At 37.9% G+C, this 24397-nt stretch overlaps 4 protein-coding genes across 4 annotated transcripts; 2 read left to right on the top strand and 2 right to left on the bottom strand.

Annotated features, from left to right (window-relative positions):
• Positions 1-77: 77 nt before the first annotated feature.
• Positions 78-4636, bottom strand: uox (urate oxidase). Its single transcript, XM_062424077.1, has 8 exons — positions 4481-4636; positions 3676-3888; positions 2440-2556; positions 1608-1686; positions 1151-1337; positions 890-1013; positions 453-536; positions 78-373 (listed from the first exon to the last, which is right to left on the bottom strand). The coding sequence occupies exons 1-8, from the start codon at positions 4499-4501 to the stop codon at positions 299-301; spliced, it is 900 nt and encodes a 299-aa protein (XP_062280061.1). The 5' UTR covers positions 4502-4636; the 3' UTR covers positions 78-298.
• A 603-nt stretch (positions 4637-5239) lies between these two features.
• On the top strand, positions 5240-15566 carry dnase2b (deoxyribonuclease II beta). The gene is made up of 13 exons (XM_062424804.1): positions 5240-5249; positions 6053-6104; positions 6237-6411; positions 6570-6648; positions 7579-7740; positions 8194-8391; positions 9115-9444; positions 13451-13514; positions 13933-14095; positions 14182-14263; positions 14383-14541; positions 14636-14827; positions 15075-15566. The coding sequence occupies exons 1-13, from the start codon at positions 5240-5242 to the stop codon at positions 15437-15439; spliced, it is 2031 nt and encodes a 676-aa protein (XP_062280788.1). The 3' UTR covers positions 15440-15566.
• A 1169-nt stretch (positions 15567-16735) lies between these two features.
• On the top strand, positions 16736-21144 carry rpf1 (ribosome production factor 1 homolog). The gene is made up of 9 exons (XM_062424076.1): positions 16736-17046; positions 17940-17996; positions 18137-18217; positions 18305-18400; positions 18600-18753; positions 19025-19107; positions 19632-19813; positions 19951-20077; positions 20360-21144. The coding sequence occupies exons 1-9, from the start codon at positions 16795-16797 to the stop codon at positions 20399-20401; spliced, it is 1074 nt and encodes a 357-aa protein (XP_062280060.1). The 5' UTR covers positions 16736-16794; the 3' UTR covers positions 20402-21144.
• A 94-nt stretch (positions 21145-21238) lies between these two features.
• LOC133984642 (guanine nucleotide-binding protein G(I)/G(S)/G(O) subunit gamma-5) lies at positions 21239-23393 on the bottom strand. Its single transcript, XM_062424079.1, has 3 exons — positions 23202-23393; positions 22852-22999; positions 21239-21474 (listed from the first exon to the last, which is right to left on the bottom strand). Exons 1-2 carry the CDS (start codon positions 23280-23282, stop codon positions 22874-22876), a joined length of 207 nt encoding a protein of 68 aa, XP_062280063.1. The 5' UTR covers positions 23283-23393; the 3' UTR covers positions 21239-21474; positions 22852-22873.
• Between the last annotated feature and the right edge of the window lie 1004 nt (positions 23394-24397).

Raw genomic sequence — 24397 nt, 5'->3', positions numbered from 1 at the left:
CACTGGAGTTTGAATATCTGAATCAAAGATTTGCAATAAATGGTGCTCTTTTCTCACCAAAGAACAATATTAGTGTATGAAGTTATTGATAGTGGTGATTTTTATTTAGGTGAATTTTCAAATTACATGATCAAAAGATAAAATCATGTTTGGTATTATTTTAAAAATATCTATTTCTCTACGCAGAACTTGTTTAGATCCACATGACATCAGAGTTGCTTCTCTATTAAATAGCATATTCAGGTCGATATTTCTGGTTGACACATTAGCAGCTTTGTCTGGATTAGTGTAGATTTTTTCACAGCCTGGCTCGCTGTTTCCTGCGCACTATCCCTGTGATGTTTCCTGAGGGGTTATCGAGGGGTAGAAGAACCTGTTAGGGGGGAAAAGGAGGTCAGTAGCCAAATAATTTCACGGTTAAACACCTTGAAAGATTAGTTGTAACAACTTACTTCGTCTTTGTTACTGAGGCCCATTTTTGTCATGTCTATGGTGAAGTAATGCTGGTTGGGCATGACAATCTCAATTTCCTCCACCTGAAAGACAAGTGTATTTAACTGAGTTTTCTACATATGGCCCATTGACTATATATAAATACCTTATTATATACAGTCAATGATGTTCTCTAGAATTTAGCCTCATAGTTTTACTGAAAGTCTTTGTTTTTTGTGTGTGCACAAGCAGTAAGGTAGAGAAAAATGTATAAGACAAAAATGATTCAACATACATCTGTGCCTTTATTATTGTTTGAATAGTAAATTGGAGTTTTTCTGTATAGAAAATGTGTCAGAATGACAGATTTCATCCCTGATATAAAAGGGGAAAAAAGGTTCTCAATCCGCAAATGATTGTGAGTACATTACTCTGTTGGTGTAACATGTGGGCCTACCTCAGGAATTCTATCCAGGACCAGAACTTGTGTCTCATAAAGGGTCTTCTGCACAGATGGTGAGTACTCTCCGCAATCATAGGGGCCAGCAAACTTCTCAATAATTGTCTCCTTAACACATTTCCTGTAAGTACAGTGATATGGATTTATTAGATTTAGAAAATAGGTGACTTCAGTTTAAGCCTTCTATTTTTTGGACACCTATAATGGAAGATGTGCAGTTAATGTAGTGTTTTCCTCAGTCATTAACTGATCACTTACCATGCAGCGTCAAAATTGACATCCCGAACCTTGTTGTAGCGCCACCTAGAGTAGACAGCGGTGCAGAAACACCTGTCGTCTGTGTCTTTCAGCGTAGTGAAGCGGTCTCGGTGGAAACCCGTAAAACCAGACTGAGTAGTTTTCAACACCTTCATGTTCTTCACCCCACTGTGAATCACTGGGACTCCTATGAGGGTCAGAAAGTGTGGAATAATCAGAAACATCACAATACAGACAGACTAAAGGAGCCCTAGGAGCTCCTTCATTGACAGCAGCAGAATGAAAGCAGACTTCAGCCTTGACCAGGTATGTACCCTGCTCGTTTGTCTACACAGCTTCAAATACAAACGTGGTATCTCCAGAGGGAAGATAGGATGTTAAGTTCTGAAGTCCTTTCTACCATGTGATAGATTTTTAAAATCATATCAAAAGAAAAAATGTGTGTGTGTGTGTTTACCTCCAAGATTCTGTTCAACATCACAGAAGCGATGAGCTTCTGGGCTGTAGATAAATGCATGAGCATGTTCTACCCCGTTCTGAGAAAGAAAGAGAAAAGTGCATTTTTGTCCATTACTCACTGACATTCACATTCAACAACATGGCTAAAACAATATAAAGTTTGTGGATATTTCACATGTTTGAACAAGTCAAAAGAAATACAGTTTGGGAAATACATTTGTTCGCTTTCTTGCTGAGCGCCAGATAGAAGACAGATACCACTTTCATAGTACATATGGTCTGTACGCAATATATGAATGCTGGGACCAGTTACCAGGCAACAAGTGGAGACTACAGGAAGTTACTGGTCAGATGTAGTCCAGCACATAACCCCCATGAAACAATGAGTTGCTGTTTTTACGCATATTTCCCAAAATGACAAACTGTTCCTTTAATAGTTGCTGGCTGAAAAGCAGCGTTTCTTTGTTCTCTGTTGTTGAACATTCTAAGTCTGTTTCCCCTTTTGACCTCTCCCAGAATCACTGATGGGTATTGTAAGATGTGTGCTTTTTTGTTTTTTGTTTGCAATGTTAACCACACCCATCAATGATGTCACTGGGTCCTGTTACTCTTTAAGATGCTCTTTAATTATGGTGCTGCTTTAATAGTTTGAATCAATGACACACTACTGATAATAAAATCAGATCTGATGTTTTCAGATGTCATAGCAGGAGAAGCACATGTGCAGCTAATAACAGTAATTACCTGTTGTTACCATTGTTACCATCATTAGTTCAACCTGCACTTTTCCTGCTATGACAAGTAAAATTATAATACTGTAAAATGTTTACCTTCTCCAACCTTCTCCATGGAGCCTCCTCCATGCAAACCTTGGCCCGCAGCACATGGTTGAAAGAGGTCAGGAAATGATGACAGATATCCAGGGAAAACTGCTCAATGTTCTTCACCTGGACACAAAAAGTGATGGAAATATGGAAATGTAACTCTCAAAAAAGATTCAGTTATGATTGAGTAGAAGTTGTCATAATAAGACAATTGTAGTAAAATAAAATTGCTGAGTAAAGTCCTAACTAGATCGATTAGTGTGTTATGAGCTCTCGATAGAGAGAGGTTTAGTTGTGACTGTATAATCAATCACCTGTATACAGTCAAATTACCCTGAACTTAAGTTGTATTATTTTGTCTAGTATTTGTGTAGTATCCTCTGTACTTCCTTTATTCCTACATTAATTTAACTGAAAACCACCCCCAGAATAAATTAAGAAAAGGAATCCTAATGATTGTTTTGGACCTCAGAGTTTCATCCAGCTGCTGCTACTACAAAGAACTTTCTTCTCCTGAATGTAGATAAGCGAATTTAATGCTCTTGCACCCTGAGAAACAAAAGTCACTCCTGATGATATTTTTTAATTCAATTATCAGGATTTACAGGAAGAAAAATCCTGATCTTAACAATTATCGGTGGTTTGTCAACAAACATATTAATGACATCACTAGGGTCGCTTAATGTCAATTTCATGATGTGGGTAGCATAGCATTGTGTAGTATTGTTGACGATGACACTTAAATGCCAGGTTGTTTTAAAAAAATGTATCATGGTTTCTGACGACTTACACTCTGGTCTTTGCCTCCCTACTGTAGATGTGTATCTACAGTATTCTAATTTTAAAGTGGTTTTCATAATGTATCAATAGATTGATGAGCTCCCATTACTAAACCCATGGGCTGGGTTGAGTAATGTTGCTTCGGGCCTCAGAAACCTTTAAGGTGTTGAATGTGTTATTGGACTATACAATCTCTCTTGTGTCAATGATGTCACGTTATTGTAATAAATGTAGTTATTCTTAGGTCATTAGCATCACATACATTGCAATATATTGTACTACTGCTTTTTATAAATGTGCAACATAATGGTGACAGACAAATATGTTGCACAGTCTTTCAAACTCACTCACTCATAATAATAATAATAATAAAATACAAGTGTGGTGATCAGGTCACTGGGGTCAGAAGCTACACTATATTAACATGCTACTTATGTCCGTCAATAGAGGCTGGCAGCCTACCCCTTTGATCTTGGCCAGGGCATGGACAGTGTTCTTGATGGTGTCGGTGGGGATGATGTCTGAGTTGTCTCCAGTCAAATAATCCTTGCGTGAATTGAGTGTGAGCTCCACATCAGCCTTCAGTTCGATAATGTCATGGTGGGTGCCCTGTCTCCTGATGAACAGCACCTTCACTATGTTCTTGCCGTAGCCTGTTTGTACAAACTCCACATTCTGCAAACACACGAGCAAAGTCACTGACATGCCACACTTGAACAGGTGAACCATTATGTTACCTGATGTTTTTATGCCATGTGTGTGTATGTTAGTTTAATTTTAAACTCTAGGTTGACTTTTAAACATATACTGTTTAATGTGCTACATTTTTCTGTTTTTTTCCTAAAAAGTTCTGTTATTGTGCAGTTTGTAGACTGTGTGAACATGAGCTGTTGAAGGCATATTTTTATTGAAATGTGAATTTCATGTGATTACTGATTCCTGATACTGCTTGAGCATGATTATTATCCACAAAATTAATTCCCTTCAGTAAAACGTGCACAAGATGGTAATATTATATCATGAAATTTTCAAATTTATATTTTCTATTTATATACTTTACCATCTAATATCCACTGTGAGAGGAATAAGTAACATAAGTGTTTGACAGTGGTTTAGAGTTCTAACATGACTTGGCCCTGTGGTCACTGACCCCAAAATGAGATAAACTTTGTGCTGAATCTTTTAGGTAGCCTCTGATAATCAAAACAATAAGCTTGTTCTGTGTTTCAGAAATTGTAATGTTATGTATAACATGCTGAGTTGTTACCTGATTTGAAGCAGTTGCCATGGTATCTTCCTTTCCTTTTACCTACTGTGTGTCCTCAGTCTCCGTCCCAATTCCAGGAGAAGGCTTTCTCCGCTGTTGGATGTTGGCTTTTGTAGAGAGGGCGTGCCTCCGTTTGCACTCAGGCCATTGGAAGTTATATTAAGTAAAGCTGAACCTGTTTTACCTGTACAGATGTTCACACAAACGCACATGTTCATCTTGATTCATCACATGAACATGTAGATTTAGAGATAGTCGAACCAAAGTACATTTTCAAATGGACATCAATTTGTTGTGTTGTATTCTGACATGCCTATTGTTTAATCGCTAAACTGTCTTTTCTCTTGGTTCAAGCACTTGTACAGTGAGTCTGGTCCCTTTTTGACATTGAAAAGCTGAGACAAGTTGCACCCCAGTAAATACCCTTACCTGTGTAAATGTGTGCATGTGTAAAATCCTGGTCTTGAAGAGTGACTCAAAATAGGTCAAAAAGGTAGTATTATTCTATTAAAGGAGTACTGTGAGGCTGCAACCGTACACTTACTTGCATTATCAATGGGTCTGTCAATTATTTTCTTCAATTCTTGTCATCAATTGAAGATTAGGTGTATAAACATTTTAAAAAATCCCTAACCCTAACCCAAGTTAACATATTCAAATTACCTCTTTTATCTGATCAACAATCAAAAACACAAAGATGTAGTCTACGCCACTGCCGACCTCACCACTGCCAATCTCGCCACTGCCGAGTTTACTATCATGGGGAATTGTGAAAACTAATATTCACATAGTACCAGTGAATTCCGGGGCATTTGACATTACAAACGGACTTAAAATGATGAATCAATTATCTAAAAAATGTATCGTCTGTCAGTCGGGTGATTTATTATTCATGTATCATTTCTGCTCTGTAGTACTATAAGTTTTGCCACTGGGCCCCACAGGAGGTTATTCCAGCCATGCACTTTATAACCTATCAAGCCTTTTAATGAAAGGGTTATCAGTTCAGATACCCTGCAGATCTTTTCCAGGTTAAGGCTTGAAGAGTGATGAACAAACCGGATTTACTTTTATTTAATCTATCAACCTCAATTTAACTGACAGCTAAAAATAGCATGCAAAATTTTCATTTCACACTGTTTTTTTCAACCAGATTTTTTCCAGGTCAGCGCTCCCATTTGTAATAAAAGATACTGTGATTGCACTGTAAAGCTGTAGAACAGTGCTGAAAAAGACAAAAACTGGGTAAATAAAGGTACTGTGTAGACTAAAAGGCTATTTACACACTAGAGGAGCCTGTGAAAGCAACCAAATATTTAATTGAATAAACTATCATGTTCTCGTCATAATTCCCCTGCCATGTGACTACATCTTATGACTTCCTGTTTTGCATGTACTGGCAGCAGCTGTGTTGTATTCACTTTCGTAGTTACTCAATCATGAAACACACAAAAAGATTTTCAAATTCCCTTTTTTGACTACGGTTTTCAGTTCGACTGCAGAAGTTGTTCACAATGGACACATACATCAGTTTATGTGTGCCGATTATTGTCATGTTGTTGTGTTCCACAGTGTTTAGTACTGACATTTCCTGTAAAAATGAAGCTGGTGAGCCTGTTGATTGGTGAGTTGATATGTTACATGAAGTTTTGATGACAAACTTAGTTTTTATTCATGGTGCTTGAAATGTTTCCTGTATTGTCTTTTTTCAAGCTATACGAAAGGAAAGATATATTTCTTTGTGTTTATGCTGCAGGTTCATCATCTACAAGTTGCCCAGGTATAAGATTGGCGAGGTCGGCAGTGGTGTAGACTACATGTACCTGGACTCCTCAGTAGAGAGCTGGCAGATGAGTAAATTCACAGTTAACACCAGTCAAGGAGCCATAGGGAAAACACTGAACCAGATTTACATAGGAAAGGCCTACAAGGTAAGAAAAGAGAAGGAAATTAGTTAAATGTCTTTAGGAATTAATAACGATTTCATGTTTAAAATTAGTCACGATAAAATAAATGTTATAAATGAATTGCATCCCAAAAATCACACTTCTTCATATATTATTGTGTATAAAAGAAGTATTTCCCTCAGTCTAACAGCTCAGTCTACGCATTCTACAATGATGCACCGCCAATCCTGGAGTACATCAAAGGCTATGGACACACTAAAGGTACAGTCGAAAAACTCATATATGTTTTGAAGATTTGCTTTTTTTCCCAATATGTTGAATATTGATCATGGCTGCATGAAAAGGTTAATAACACTTTATACCTAATGTATTAACACATACAGTACATTACCAAGCAATACAGAGTACAGTCAGGATGTAGTTATATGTGTGAGATATCGAAATCTGGAGAGCTTGCCCTCCAAATGTGATACCAACAGAGGATGTTTCTCATTAACAGAATTTACCTGATTAATGTAAAAGCTGTGCCAATATGGTGCATTCAGGGACCTGTGTGTTTTTTGTGTGTATGACATTAAAGGACGAGTGTGCAAGTTTTAGTGGCATCTAGCAGAGCAGACTTTGCAGAAATTATATATAATATTCATTAGTTATATATGAATCAATTTATATGCTTTTATTAATGTATAATCACCTGAAAATAAGAATTGGTGTGTGTTCATTACCTTAGAATGAGCACTTTATATCTATACAGGGAGTGGGTCCTCTTCCACAAAGGCCGCCATCTTGCACCGCCATGTTTCTACAGTAGCCTAGAATGGCCAAAATAAACACTGGCTCTAGAATGGGCCTTTTGCGATTTTTATGAAAGGCCCTGCTTGGAAGTTGAGGGTGAGGAAAGGGGTATTCTACACGCTCACCACTATAGCCCATTAAATGTTACATAATAGTCCTTTAAATGATAATACATTTCCGGGTCCATGTTTAATTTTTGCAAAGCTATGACTTTGCAAAACAGAACAAATCAATATGGTTTGGGCTTCAGGGGGAGGTAATGGGCAAAGAGCATCTGTTTTATAACTACTGTTGACTCTGGATCACGACTGCGCCAACATGTCTTTGATTTGTTTGCAAGTGTACTTGCTGGTTTGCATGTATGTACTTTTCTAACCGATTGTGTGCATCCTGCAGGGTTACTGCACTTTGACCACTCTCAAGGTTTCTGGCTATCGCACAGCATCCCCCATTTCCCCTCCTTCCCTGAGAAAGGCTACCGTTACCCCTCCTCTGGCAAAGTCAATGGCCAGACTGCTCTGTGTGTGACGTACCAGTATGCCCAGTTCCTCCGTATAGGTGAGTGAGCGGCCATAGAGCAACAGGGCTTATCTCCCATTTGCTAAAAACAGAAAACACACTGACGTTATGTGAGGCCATCACTGCCTCCTATACACACATACATGACTACAAATGTACACACACCTGGAACATATTTGCTCAATGATGTTTTGAGATTTCACCCTTATGTTTTCAGCTCAGGAAATGGATAAATGAAATGTTAAACGTTTTATGTAGCTGTGTTGAAGATCCATGACATTGAGGAATTGAAACTGAAAAATTAATGCTATGTACACTGAGCTATATCAAATATATAGACAATATTAGCCTGATATATATCTGCAAAAAGGTATCGCTCAATATCGGACTACTGTCAATCTTTATAGCAGCCTTTTGTGCACCCTTAGATTTTCTAACATACAATATATATTATTTCTCTCTTCTTTGTGATGCACACTCCTCCCTATCCAGTGGAGCAGATGGTGTACCTTTTCCCGCGTTTTTATAACTGCTCAGTGCCCGGTGGATTTTTGGCCGACCTGCCACAGTTGGCTCAATTATGTGAGGGCTCCAAACCTCCGCTGGCCTCAGATAAGAGAGTGGAGCAGCTCTTCTCCATCCAGGGGGAGAAGTTTGCCAGTTTTGTCAAATCTGAACGTTTTGTGGATGGTAAAGTATTCATTGAGTTCTCTTGGTCGTTTATATTTTACATGTTTGCCTTTTGTTCTATACATACATACACACACACACACACACACACACACACACACACACACACACACACACACACCTTTTTGGCCTTTTGGGAAAACAAAGTTTCACAACCATTGTTGGCAGCTGAATACTTATTTCACAGCTGTGAACTTTAAACTTTGTACACAATTTCAGAACTTTGCACTAAACTTGTTCCTATACTGTCTTGTTTTTAAGTTGTCTGACACAGATACTCATTATCAGGTGCAGACACACTATCATCCCCGAACAGTGACACTTAAACACACCCCACCCCAGGCCTTCAAAAGTCTTCTCTAAACCTATATGATCAATAAGATTATTAGTCTTGGGGATGAATGTTATATTTGTGCTGTAAAACATCACAGAGAGCCCATTTCAAAAAAATGAACATCAAAATAAGCATGCATACAGCACAATCACAGCTGTAAGAACTTGTTATTTAAATGTAAATTTCCAGTTATTTCCAAGAGGTTTTGTTAATTCTCTTTAATCTTATATTGTTGGAACATTTCCAAGACAACCAATATTTTTATGAGAATGTTAGAATAAATGTGTAATGAATAGTAATAGCCCATTTTAGCTTTCCTCACCCCACTGTGTTTATGACATTTTTCATCAAAGTGTAACTGAATTAACCCCTGATTGGCATACATTCAGATATCTACACAGGCTGGGTGGCCCAGGCCCTGGATGTCGACCTGCTGGTTGAAAGCTGGCAGAGAGAAGGCCACGAGCTGCCGTCCAACTGCTCCTTGCCCAAACACGCCATGAACATCAAGAGGATTCGGCTTCCTGGATCAATCCTGTTCCAGTCTCACTACGACCACTCAAAGTGGTGTGTGTCGCGGGCTTATGAGGACCAGGTGACCTGCTTGGGGGACCTGAATAGGGAGAGGGCCCAAATGTGGCGTGGTGGGGGGCTGGTCTGCTCTTTCAACCCTTTGATTTACAAGGCCTTCAGACAGGTGGTGGACTGGTATATTGGTTGTTGAACAAAAGAGAAATAAAGCATGATTGAGAGTGGATCAGTCTTACACTTAATAGGTCAAATCTGTTTTCACATTTAGGGAACTAAATGTGGAAGGTTTAAGGTTTGAAAGCAGCTGGCATGCAACCATCAGACCACAATCAAATTAGCTTTCAATTTTAGAAACTAAAGCTACATTTAGCATCTTTATTAGCTTGTTGGATCTTAGCTAAGAACATATTCCACCTCCATTTATGCTTCAGCTGGAAATCTGTAATGTGTACATTTATATATCGTTACAGAAGAACACAAAAGTATATGAATTTTTGCTTTATCAGGTAATTTTCCCCCTTGAAAACAGTATACCTTGTTAAGTTCGGAAATATTTAACATATGTAAAATATATTAAAAATATATGTTTTTGAATTAATAGGTTAATGCATAAACTTTTCCATGGTCCAATTGGTATTGATATGCTGACATGGCCCTTTCTGTGATTCAGGCCTTTGATTGTTTACAGGAAAAAATAATCTATGTCTTTATTTCACCAGTTCTGTGAATTTAAATTTTGTATGAGTATTTTTAATTTTTATAGTATAATGTGACTTAGGCCATATAATATGTTTAATTAATAAAGATGCAAAATACAAGTGTATCAGTTGTCATCACTGTCTGACATTTACATTAAAACTTCATTAATAGCATTGCATTACTTTCCTGTAATTCTTTGAGTATAACAACCTTTATTTTTAGTCTAAATTAAGTACTTAAAGTTCTGAATATACCCAGACTTTAAAATATCAAGGACAATAGTGGCTTAGATTTTAGAGAAAGGGATTAATCTGATTAAACTAAGCAGTCCTCACAGTGAAAGGTCCCTGAATAAATACAAGTATATGTACTCTATCATCATCCAAATCTATTTAATTTTTTGTATTTTACAAGGGTGGGTACTGTTACTCCATTGCCATTGTCATGTCTGGACAGTTATTTCCTCCTGAGGAAGACGCACTGGCTTTACAACTGAGGCCCTCACTTGTTTTGTGTAAACAGTGTCACCTAGTGGTCAGAATGAGTAAGTTCAGTATTTTCTCTGTTGTATCTCTCTTTTCATTTAGCCTATTATTGCTTCCTAAATTCTTATTTTCCTGAAAGAAAATAAATATACTGCCACAGTTAAGATTCTTTCATGTTTCCAATGTCAGTCATCTTATTTCAAGAATGGTTATGTGTTTTGTATTATTAATGCAAATGCAGCCATTTAATTTCTCAGCTGTTGACACTATCTGGCCTGTGAAGCTGACCTCAGCTCTCCCATTGGTTGTGCAGCCTCCATGTTTCAGTAAGGCAAGGCAAGGCAGCTTTGTTTATATAGCGCATTTCATACACAATGGCAACTCAATGTGCTTTACATAAAAACAAACATTTAACAGTAAGAATTGGAAATAAAAAAAACATAAAAACATGCAATTTGAGAAATAAAAATAAAACCCAATAATAGTAGACACATGGAAACATTAAAACATACAATTAACCCCCCCCCCCCCACACACACACACACACACACACTAATAATAATAAAAACAAAGTACAGAAAATTAGAAAGAGAGAAATAAAATACTAGAATAGAGATTTAAATATAAGGCTGCAGCATAAAATAATGATTTGCTTTAAAATCACCAAAAGGACATAGAGTGCAAATGAAAGATTAAAATTTAAGTGCTTTAAAAGAGCTCAATCATAAGCACAGGAGATGAGAAGTGTTTTTAACCTGGATTTAAAAAATGTTCACAGTTGGGGCTGATTTCAGCTCTGCTGGTAGTTGGTTCCAGTTGTGTGCAGCATAACAGCTAAAAGCTGCTTCACCATGTTTAGTTTGAACTCTGGGCTCCACTATCTGACCTGAGTCAGTAGATCTCAGAGCCCTATTGGGTTTATATTCTACTAACTACTAACTACTGTCATTCATGTATTCTGGACCTAAACCATTCAGTGATTTGTAGACCAGTAGCAGAACTTTAAAATATATTCTGTAGCTGACTGGGAGCCAGTGTAAAGACTTTAGAAATGTAAAGACTGGTTAAAACTTGAGCTGCAGCTGTTTAATTACTGCCAGTAACTGGAAGTGCCAGTACTGTAGGTTGTTCCTCATAGTCTGCAGATGTTCACCCATCTTATGAGTCTTTATGTTTTTTCAGATGTAAACACACAAATGAATGCACTAAAGGAGCTTTTAGTACCTGAAGGTCATGCCCATCATTTACCCGACCCATGAGGGCATTCGAGTCGGAGTGCTACTATTTGAGCCCATTTATCAAGAACCACTGTTGTCACAATTGTTGTCATCAAAAGTAACTGATGATAACATTTGTGTCGTGTCACACCGGGTGACAAAACTGGTTTGACCAGCAGACGCAAAGAGAACAAACTTGATCTCGCACGCTGACTAAATTAACTTTGCATTTCAACAGTTGTAGTTTAGAATTTTCCTGTTCAGTTTTTGTCAGGTCCTGAATCCTTCATTCAATGAGAAGATGTTTTGTAGTGGAAATGCCATGTGGGAACAGTTATACAGTTTGTGTCAAGCAATTTGTCAAATAACATTTCACTTTCATAATGATTATTCTTTCTTAGATCAATTTAAAACACTGAAAAAGTATTAATTTAATTCTTAATTCTTAATTTTTTTATCAAATGTTGTAAGCCTTAAGTTATGGTACAAACATACAGTTCAGAAAGTAACTCTGTCTTGTCAATATTAAGCTCATATTCATTAGAACAGATAGGTGAAGTGGGTCATACTGTGCATGAAAAGGCAGATGAACACTTAAGTTGAGCCCCGCTTATAACAGGCATGTCAACATTCTGATGTCATGCAAAAAAACAATCAATCATCTATAAGGACATTGTGAACAAGGAAGAAGGAAGCAGAAGTAATATTAGAGATGAGGGTGTCTGTGTCATCTATCAGTCACATATGCAGTGACAGTGACAAAAGCAACTTGCACAAAGTATTTACAGTTGACTGTGAAGGGATCTGGAAATGGCTAGATATGTAAGTAAAACGTTAATGTCTAAAAATAATAACTGTTGACTGGGTGTTGGTTCAAAAGAGCAATGGCTGATATTCACAGTATTCTGTAGTACTTTAGTACTTCATTCATGCTGGTATATGTGGTTGTTTTAGAGTGTTTAACTGTGAAGAACTACAAAACCATTTGATTCAAGGTTGACTTTTGCTTTGACTCACTCTCTGAGAAATTGAGCTGTTACAGTGGTGTTGCACTATTGGTGGGTGTAATATTTAAGGTCCAGGAAGTGGTTTCATAGAAATGCAGAACCCTTACCGCCCTCTGATACTCCATCCATCTTGTTTGCAACATTATTCCCCCACCATAAAAAAATGAAAATCCTACAAGAGCCCTGAAATGTGCCATATTTAAAAAACCCCAGCTAAAAAAGTGCACTTGTATAGATGGGTGACAAATTAAAGGAAAAACTTGCAGATACAGTACTTCCATTCAGGCACCAGGGGTCACTGAATGGTTTGATGAGTATAAAATGTTGTGAATCATATACTATGGCCTTCACAGTCACCAGATCTTAACCCAACTGAACACCTGTGGAAGATTTTGGGCTGATTTGTTACACTTTGTTTAGAAGATAGAGTTCAAGAGACTTGTACAAGATGAGGGTGCCATAATTACAATTACTGTTAGTTTAGGGGTTACGCTGCCAACCAAACTATTTTTCATCAATCTTGCTGCGTCTCTCTGCCTCACCAAGGATCAATGACACTTTTCTGACAGTTCAATGAGGACCAGTACCTTATTAAAACATTTAGTCAAACACTTCAAATCATGAAGCAAATTCATTCTTGACCTTGGGAACTGCAGACAAAAGAATCTTAACTCAAGGTGGGCTTAGCAGCTTTTTTCCAGAGCTTTCAACCACACCTCATTGCTTTCATCAACCAATGAAGTTTGCTTACTTGACATGAAATTGGTTCAGGTGTCCTTCTTTTAGGGGCCAGGGAGTCATTAGCCATGTCTCTGTTCAAGGATTCAAGGTTGAAAGCTTTGGGAAAAAAGTAAGTAGACCTTGAATCAAGATTAAGGTATATGGAGTTTGGTACTTATCTGTAAATTTAATAAACTGTTTACTATAGAATTATTTAGCTGTCTTGTCTGTTAACTTAAACGTTATAATATATATTACATCACACCATCAACTTGTTTAATATGCGATTGAAAAACAGGACTGGACTGACTTCTGTCAATGTTTTTCTGTTATGATTTTTTTTTTAATTGTTTCAGAGAACAATTATGAGATTCGTCCTAAGTGTCGGGATCCTTTTTCATGGTTGTGATGCTGATGTGAAATGCCGAAATGACAATGGAGATGAGGTGGACTGGTTGGTTGAAATATTGAACAGTAGCAAATTTATACTATAAAGTTTAAGTTTCAGCTCAATACATAATAGCATATATTTATCTCTGTGTCATTAGGTATATTTTATACAAGCTGCCCCAAGTGAATGATGATGGTTTGTCGTATGCATACATGGATGACAACACCAACGGATGGCAAATCAGCATAGAGACAATCAACAGTACATCTGGCACCCTAGCGAACACCCTGAAACCTCTTCTTGATTTCTATGACAGAAAGGTGACATATTAAAGGACTGTGTGTCTTTCTTGCATTGCACAGTGCTTAATTGGGACACAGATTCAGAGCTTCTTGTGTTTTTGTAGACAGAAGGCTTTGGATACATGCTCTATAATGATCAACCTCCAAATTCTAAGTCTGTCTCTGCATCATTTGGCCACAGCAAAGGTGGGTGCAACAATGTATTACTTTATTGCTTTCAAAGTAAAAAAACAAACAAACAAAATAAAAACCATCATAATGTAATGAGTCCTGTTTCGGCTGTTTTCATTTTTTACTTTCTAAAGGGGTTGTGATGTTGGACAGAGAAACTGGAGTTTGGCTCTCACACAGTACACCTAAGTTCCCAACATATCGCAGAAAAGACTTTTGGCCAAGCAGCGGAAACGTCAACGCTCAAACATTCATCTGTGTGACTTACCCCTATGATGAATTTAAAAAGATAGGTAGGCTAATGCCAACAGTTATTGCATCATTTTTTAAAAACTTTTTTACCAAAAGCAATGATGATACAATGAAATTGTCTTCCTAAATTCTCAGGATTGCAGCTCATGTACATACACGCTTATTCATATGACTCTGACATACCGACAACATTTCACAATGACCTGCGATGTGTTGCTCAGAGAAGCTGCTACCCAAGGAATGAGCCCTGGTATAGTGTCACGACACTGACTTCAATGAGAAGACGTAGATTCTCTAGCTTTGCAAAATACACACGTTTTAGGGATGGTAAGTGTTTATATATCTGTTTTTACAGAAATTTGATGTTAGGTTGATGATAACATCTTCTTTTTTTTTTTGCAGAGTAAGATTCATGCGTTCACAATAGTCTATCTATTGAAAACAGGAAAATGCGCCTTGTATATGTCTAACTTTTTGTTTTGTTTGCAGTTTTGTAATATGTAAAATGTTCCCAATATACAGACATCATTGGTTAATAGTATTGTGTTCTGTTTCGTCTCCTTTTCTTATGTAGACCTTTACTCTGGCCTTATTGTTAACTACTTGGAGCAGAATCTGTATGTTAAGAGTTGGGGAAAGTTGCGTCGCCCACTGCCTTCTAACTGCAATATCCCTCATCATGTGTACAATGTGAATGAAGTGAAGATCCTCAGGGGGGAGCCCTTCAGAGATACTGTGGATCAATCCAAGTGGTGTGTGACCTCTGGTGGTGACTGGGCCTGCATCGCTGATATGAACAGAGAGGAGAGTCAGATGGACAGAGGTGGAGGTGCAATATGTACTAATGATACTGCAGTTGGGAAGGCCTTCTCTACGATGATCGCAACATTTAGACCATGTAAACGTGAACGTCCATATGCTCTACATAGAGAGCTTTAAAGGCACAAACCTCAATTGGAATATAACCAAAAGTTAAGCTACCAAATCCAGACTTTGGTCACGTGTTTTCTAATTTCTGTGTGATGTATTTTTTCTTTATGTATGATTTGTGTTTTCTTGTTTTCAAAACCATGTCTTAATGTTACCTTTATTTTAGATGAAAAAAGTTAAATGTCTATGTTAATAAACAATTCACACTCTGAGTCAGTTGAGTATTTATAGTATTTGAGAACATAGGAGAAACAAGTTCCACTATCAGCATTATTAGAGGATGATGACTCAACACTAACTTGTAAAGTGAAATGTTAGCAAAAAGCTAAATTGTTCATCTCTTTGGTACCCTAATAAATATTTTCCCCACCATGTATCATAAATCAGATCAGTAGGCTGGAGTCCTGATAATTGGCATTGATTCCTTGTTTTTGAAATAATATTCGCTCACCACCTCAAGGATTAGATGAATTTTCATATCTATCAAAAGCTGTGGACTTGATAGAACCATACAGTTAGAAAAATAACTAATTCATGTCCCTATCGTGCCCTTTTCTTGTTACTGTAAACTGAGTCCTACTGCACAACAGAGGCTATAAGTTGCCTCCTGCATATTATGGTCTCTGGCTCACAATCTATGAATCATTTATAGTATAGGGAGAGGCTTTTGAGGGAGCAACAAGGTTTATTTGATTATTTGTTAGGCTGCTCTGGGGTCCACATTTAAAAACATACACTAAACAGTCGGGTTACAGTTACAGTCGACACAATTGGCAAACATAGCCTAAGACATATATTAGAGTAACATGAATAAGAAAGAGTAAAACGTACATTTCAAAAACTACAAATCACAATACAAATATTTTGGTCCAAGTTGTTTCCTTATTTGCTTTTGAGACATTGATTTCTGTGCTAATTTGTGTAACAGTGGTAATGAATGTTTCATTTTGCAGCAAGACACTTCAGGTTTCCCAACTTTAAGGAAATAATACATTTAACCCACAAGACATTTTTTAAAACCTTAACAAAATTAGTATTTTAACCCAAACCATGATCTTTCCCCAAACCTACCCAGTTGGTTTTTGTGTCAAAACCTAACCAGACTTATGGTCAATACGGACAGGAGGAATGATAATGGAAAGAAAAGCCTATTTCAGTGTTAATTTGGGCAGCTGACTGTTGTTTTAAGGCAGACTTTAAAAATTATGAACCTTTCATTTAAGCTCCTCCTCACCACTAGGAGTCGCACATTTCCACCGACGACAGAAAATCAGTCACTTCCGTCCTCCCGGATGTAAGCGTACGAGCAGGCAGCAGTAGGAGCACACGTGAATAGATCTGCCAAAACACACGTCTGACACAAGATGGATATCACAGAGGTTCCCGTGTCTCAGACAGACAGCAAAGGTAAGAAAAAGAAGAACAAGAAGGCAAAGAAGCAGAAGAAGAGTGTGGAAGAAGCGGAGAGCAGCAGTGGTGTTGATAATAAAGAGGAGTTGAAGATGAAGAGCGAGGCAGCTGAATCCGCCTTCCCCCCCACCTTCAGTGTGTCCGAAATCAAGAACAAACAGCGCAGACACCTCATGTTCATGAAACTGAAGCAGGAGAAGAGAAAGGTAACACACATTCACAAAATGTAGAGGAGTTATTATCAAGCAAACATCCAGCAGCGTTATACTAAAACCTGACACAAATCCCACTTTCATAAAGGGTATAAAGTGTTGTTGAAACTGTTTCAGACGTGTTGATTCAAATGTTTGGTTATTTTAGTGTGTGTGTGTGTGTGTGTGTGTGTGTGTGTGTGTGTGTGTGTGTGTGTGTGTGTGTGTGTGTGTGTGTGTGTGTGTGTGTGTGTGTGTGTGTGTGTGTGTGAGAGAGAGATGGGGTTTCTAATCAGTTCACACTAATAGTAGTCACTCAGTAAATGTTCTCAACAACTGTACTTCAGCACAATTTTGAGGTAATTTTTTATGGTATTTTTATACTCCTGCATTTCAGAGGCAATGTATGTACTTCTGACTCCACTACATTGTGAAGTAACAAGCACATATGATCAGCTCATTAAATACAGTGCCAGTTGTCTTAGTCATAGATCAAACAAAGTAGATGCTAAATGCACTTTAATAGAGCCTTTCTATTCTTCTGACCACTCGAAGTGCTTTACAATACATATCAACATTCACATACACTGATGACTGAGGCTGCCATTCAGGGTGACAACCTACTCATAAGGATCTGTTTAATGCATATTCACACACACCACTGACACAGCCATCGAGAGCAATCTGGGGTTCAGTATCTTGCCCAAGAATACTTTAACATGCGGACTGGAGGAACAGGGGATCGAACCGTTGATCTTCTTAGTAGATGGACCCGCTCTACCTCCTGAGCCACAACTGCACCCAACTACCCAATAATATAAATTAAAGCTCCACTTCAACCTGCTGTATTATTAAAATACTGCTTCAGGAGTTTCTTTGTTCATGTTTTGTCTGTCTTCATATTTCAGCAAAAGATGCAGCTGAAGAAAAAGAAGAAAAAAGAAAGGGAAGCTTTAGGTGACAAGGTGAGGGTTTTTTTCTCTGTATCTTGTCCCAAATGTTGTCATTAAAAGCAAAAGACCAACTTTTTTCTGTGGTATCTTATAAATTGATGACTTTTTACATTAAACATGGTAACGCGTGGATTTATCCATTCCAAATGTAGGCACCGCCAAAAGAGGTCCCCAAGACGATAGAAAACCAGAGGGTGTACGATGAGACCACAGTCGACCCAGAAGATGAAGAGGTACGGCTGTTTGGTTGAGATCAGGATATCTCAGGTTATATTTGTGCTGAATTTGTGTTAATGCATGTGTTCTTCTGTCCTTTACAGGTGGCTTTTGATGAGGGAACCGATGAATTTTCAGCCTATTTTAACGGGCTAACGAACCCCAAAGTACTCATCACAACATCAGACAGACCCAGAGGGGTGAGCGGCTGCTGCTTGGCTACACATGTCTATTATTTGACAGAATCTGTCAGCTTGATTATTTTGGAAATAGCAAACGTGCACTTGAGGAAATTACTTTTGATCTGTTCAAATGATAATGGTCCATTTGTAAATTTGGTATCTGTTTTCTGTATTTCTGCAGCACTTTATTTAAAGATTTTTCTGTTCTTTCTCACAGAGGACAGTGAGGTTTTGTGAGCAGCTGGCCACAGTAGTACCAAACGCCCATGTGTACTACAGAAGAGGCCTGGCCCTGAAGAGGGTCATTCCCCAGTGTGTCGCCAGAAACTTCACATACCTCATGGTGATCAACGAGGACCGCAAGATACCCAGTATCCTCAAAGACGCCTGTGTCAGAGGCATAAAAGGATGATATGTAGCGGTCTAGACTGCTACATGTGATTTGTTACATTGATGTAATTGTTACCATGAATGAGAATTGTGTTAACGTGCAATTTTGACACTTTTTTTTTACCAAACATGAAGACTCACCAACAACCTTCATCCCAGTGGAGTAATATGAAAGTTCACATATGTGGAAAGTCCATTTTTTCCCTTTGGACTGTACAATTTACTGTCAGCCTCCTTAACTGTGACTTTTAGATGGTATGGTACTCTGTCACCTACCCGACGGGCCGACTGCACACTTCAAGATCAGCAGTGTTCGACTACGTAAGGAGATGAAGGCAAGTAGATAAATCCAAAGTGTTTTAATTTTTTTTCCTGTTAATTTTTGTCAGTCTTTGTAGTAAGGTAAAAATAAGTATGATAATAATGAGTTTATAACGCTGAGATTAGAAAGAGATAATGTTGGTCTATGTATTTAGTGTGGTATAAAAGTCGGAAGTGAAGGAAAACTATTGGCTTATTAAGAATCTTAAGCTGTCGTAGTTCATGTTGTGATGTATTTCATGTAATAAGCACATTTGATGTTAGCTTTCACACAAACTGTTTTCAGTAGCTGGGCGCAGTGGCTGAGAAAGCCAGCTTTTATAGTGATGGGCACACAGTCATCACTCTAGATGTTGATCAGCTGTGCCAAAGTGCATGTGCCAGCATTTTTGTCAGTATTTCCCAAAATGTCTTCTTTGGAGCCAAATCTTAGACAAGCATAGAGACCAGTAGTTGTTTTTTTATCAATCAAGCTGTTATTTGCATCCCTCAGAGCAGATGCGTTTCCCAACATAATTGTATTGTTTTGTCTCTGCAGAGACGAGGGAAGGACCCAACTGAACACTCTCCAGAAGTGATCCTAAACAACTTCACTACACGTCTGGGCCACAGCATCGGCCGGCTGTTAGCTGCGCTTTTCCCACAAGACCCTCAGTTTGTGGGTCGGCAGGTCGCCACGTTCCACAACCAGAGAGATTTCATCTTTTTCAGATTCCACAGGTGAGCATTTCAGCTGCAACTTGTGACTGAACCTGGACATGATGCATACTTGAATAACCCTCCTTTTGCCCACATTTGTCAAGAAAGTTCATCTTGAACTTGGGAGCCCAAATAAACAGTTTTTTTCATATCTAAAGGTACATCTTCAAGAATGAGAAGAAAGTTGGCATTCAGGAGCTGGGACCTCGCTTCACCCTTAAACTCCGCTCCCTACAGAAGGGCACCTTCGACTCAAAGTTTGGCGAGTACGAGTGGGTCCTGAAGGTGAGCCTGTCAGCAGTCACACTTCTCCTGAGCTGGCAGAAGAGATACGATGATAGACTTTTTGAGCTTGTGGTGATTTCTACACCAATAAAATTTGTCATGCCAAATGCACAGTGGACACTCGTTGACATGTGGCCAACCTCTTTGCTGTTGCTTTTGTCTGCCATTCAAAAAAGATTGCAATGAACTTGAGCAACAAGTTAAAAGTATTGTTAATGTGGCTTGAAATTGGTGTAATTTTTGTCTTTTCTTCTAAAATGTAATAATTGTCTTTGTTTCCAGCGCCACGAGATGGACGCCTGCAGAAGGAAGTTCCAGCTTTGAATGCAGAACTGCCACCAACTTTTGCGCTGGATGAGGACGCCTAACACCTATCTCTTATCCAACATATTACAGCTGTTTGTGACTTCACACAGATGGACTTTATAGTGGATGTAGCAGATTCTTTGTGGATGACCAGTGGCAGCAGTTACACTTAACATTTAACAGGGACAACTGGACTCTACTTGACCGTTGCTGCATATTCACATTTTCCCTGAAAAGGACTTTTATAAACTTGCATTTGAAGTACTCATCTAGCTCCACCCTTTTATCTTTTGACATGTTTTATGGGCACATCAGAGCTGAGGTTTGAAGCCTGTAACCCACAGTGGAGTTTTTTCTGTCAGCTGGTAAACAGCAGAGATGCGACACGAAGGTGCCCCACTTAAATGACCTGAAAACACTGACCTGCATGTTTGTGTGTAAACTGTATTCACAGATGTGCAGCTTCTATCAAATGTTATTTCTAAACACAATATAGATTTGTCCCAAAAAGGATCTGAAAATCAGATTGTACTCTACCTATTCATCATATTGAACCTTAAGTTACTAGTCAGTATGAGCCTGCTGTGCATTCACCTGCTGCGTCCTGACCAGTGTAAATGACAAAAGGAGCCATATATAAAGAGCAACAGTAGCCAGTGTCAGGAAATGGGTAAATGTTCATATTGTGTCTACAGTGCAGCTGCTTTTGTACGTGACAGGATTTTCAAAATGATGTATGACACATTCAGTCTATTCAATAAGTGTCAAAATATGTATATTATTTTAATAAAACATGGCTGCAAGTTTAAAATGTGGAAATAACATTTATTCTGGCAATCAGGCACGAAAAATGTACAGTTCAAAAAGGCATGTGTGTGTGATATCGTTAGTTACTCCTAAGAAAGTCAGTAAGACATTTTTGTGCCACATAAGCACCTAGAACTGTTTCCTCATGAAACTTTACAAAGGTGAAAATAAAAAAACGTTAAGTTAGTTGCATGTCCCCAAATTCCCTAACACTCCTGAGTCGATTCCAGTCCATGGTGCAGGTCCCGCAGCCCAGGTCCACGAGGCACTGCATTGTCCAAAACCTGTGGAAATGTTACATGTATTGGTTTTTGCTATTGCATAGCATTTTACTTAAGTCACAGTACATAACCAGTCATCTCAAAGTTACGACTTATAAAAACAGAATCCAGCTTCACAGCAGAAAATATAATCTGCCTTGTTGATCTATGCATATAGTTAAAAGGGTTTAACAGACAATGTAGCTGCAAAACATGATCTAATGTACAAATGAGCAAGAATAGGAAAAAAAATGGAGCTGCTGTCGTTTCATCATTCAACCTCAAACTCTGCCAGACTCATCATTATATGTTCTCTTAAAACTTAATGACTTGCACTTACAATTGAAACTCACAATATTTTTTTTAAATTCTAGCAAAGATCTAAACAGTTTCAAAAGTTATAATGAATTATGGGGAAATGAGTATTAAATGATTCACGGGACAGAATATTTCCATTTATACAGTCATCAACATGTGATGTTATGTTAGGTTTGTGTATTCCTCTCAAGCAGCAGCCTTTAACATGATCGAATAAGCTAATACAATATAAAGTGATACTGTCAAAAGGTTTTTTATAAATAGTTGAAGTAATTTAATGAAGTCAAGTACAGCCAAGTGTTTTATGGGTCAAATATAATTAGTGTTGGGGAGTAACTACTTACATGTAAAGTATTTACGCAATTTAGTTGGGAAATAAATGAAACTGTAAACCGTAAGTTACTGAGACAAAATGTGTAATTAAATTACAGTTACTTATGAAAATGTTGATGATTACAAAGGGGGTTACATCTTAAGTCAGACCTTTAAGATTTTGCTCAGGAGGGTTTTTTCCTTTTTTGTTGAAATCAAGCCAATGCCAGACTTTTGACATTTTTCATAAAATATCTATTTTTATATTCCAAAATCTACATTAACTAATGAATACATTTTAAATGAGAGCTAAATCTTGCTTCATAAGAAATGATCTCCCTCATAAATCATGTCAGTATCCATGAAAAACACCTGAACTAATAGATTTTGGTGGGCATTTGGGTGTACACTTATCCTAACAGCTGAAAACATTCGTTAGAAAATTTGAAAAGTAATCAAATGTAATAAGTTACATTGCTTTGATTAAGTAATTGAAATAGTTACATTACTTTTTACATTTTAGATAGGGTAACTAGTAATCTTTAACATATTACATTTCCAAAGTAACCTTCCCAGAGCTGATAAAGTGACACTGTCAAAAGGTGGGGAAATGTTTTTGTAAACAGTTAAAGTAATTTAATCATACTGTCAAATCTATGTGCGCAGTATCTTAACTTAATGACCAATGTGATTGAAACTGGTTTGGAAAGAAGGAGTCGAGGTTAACAATGGTCTAAGTAATTAGTGGGATAAAATAAATGTAGTACTCACAGAGCAGGCTGTTATATCGGTGCTATAGGAAAGAGCAGACTTTCTGCGGTCTGAACGGGTTGTTGCTGGACGACATGCCGGTGAGCAGAGGGTCCTGCTGGGCGTTCTGGAGGCAGAACTGCTGTAGGTCCGCCGCGGCCTGCGACACCTGTGGGAGGGGACACGGGACCAAGGAAAAGCTAGTGACAGCCGTAACGTTGACGTACAGAAAGCAGTGTGTTTTCAATGCAGAGCCAGACTGCTGGCTGACAACTTTGTTATTGAGTTAAAAGAATAGAAACCTGCCACAAAAGCCCGAGAAACAAAACACGCCCTGAAAGAGAAACCGACGTAAAGCTCCCATCCGTTACCTTCACTCTGTTTATGCCCGCCTCAAGTCGCAACTGTTGGACGATTTTCTTCATAGCTACTATGTTGGATGATCCCGACATTGTTGTGATTGATTTTGAGAGACTTTAGTCTTAATAGCGATGGGTTTGTCACTTTAACAACTAACTACCTAGGTAACTACTTCTTCCTCTGCTCCGAGTTTCCGGTTTTTATTGAAAGGAGTGTCTGCCATCGTTGCCTTCATTGGATGCTCGTAAATTCAACACTTTAACCTATTCGACTGTTCAACGTTATTTTTCTATGAGGAAAGCCACCAAATGGTGGCCCGTACTCATAAATGAAAGTAGCCTATGTTAGCTCTGAAATTAACTTAATTATTAACGCCATACACTCGGATTAGTAAAAGGGTAATGCATAGTTGACAATATGATGTGTGTGTTTATTTAGTTGTCTTATAAATCGGGTTTGCCGATTGTATTGTATGTGGTTTCTTCCTCTAAGTAACTCACATCGGTAACACCACTGAGTTTTGGAAGAGGAAACAAAAGAGAAGAGGGGAAACAAGAAACAAAATTCTTCTCTTACACAATTACGACAACCCCCGAGTACTTGAACGCTTCATCAGATCAATGAAAATTGCGGCCTCTTGTAGTGAAAATGCAAAAATACGCTGTACCTTAAAACAAAGAGGTCTGAAATCTCTAGAGATAAATCGTAACTGTTATCAATAAAATGGGTCAGTTTAATCAAATAACATCAATTTTCTTATTTATTATGCTATACAATATGCCGTGTTGCCGGGTGCCTGAATCATCATAACTTCTAAAGCAGATAGGCCTAATTTTAACTTAAATGATCTCAAATCAAATCAAATCTTACTATTTTAATGTACATGTACAATATACAGAGGGTTAGTTTTGCTCCTGAAGACTTAAAAGAGCCATTTTAAATGCCCACTGAATTTGGTGACCTCCCACACGGATTGAGAACTTTGCTGTTTGTGAGTTATAGCCTAGTTATACATGAACAGTGAAATATTGATAATAACATTTATTGATAAACAAGAAAAAAACCATTTCTGATTGAAGTTCAATCAATTGAAATAATGACTGATACGGTAGGCCTACAGTACTAATGTTTCTTTTGATATTTTGCTTTTATTTATTATCTTTTTTGTTGGTGTTAATTTCTAGAAATGCTTTACAATGTTAAAAAT

The sequence above is a fragment of the Scomber scombrus genome, chromosome 8 (genome assembly GCF_963691925.1).
Source record: "Scomber scombrus chromosome 8, fScoSco1.1, whole genome shotgun sequence".
In the NCBI taxonomy this organism is placed as follows: domain Eukaryota; kingdom Metazoa; phylum Chordata; class Actinopteri; order Scombriformes; family Scombridae; genus Scomber; species Scomber scombrus.
This window is presented reverse-complemented; position numbering and strand designations above follow the sequence as displayed.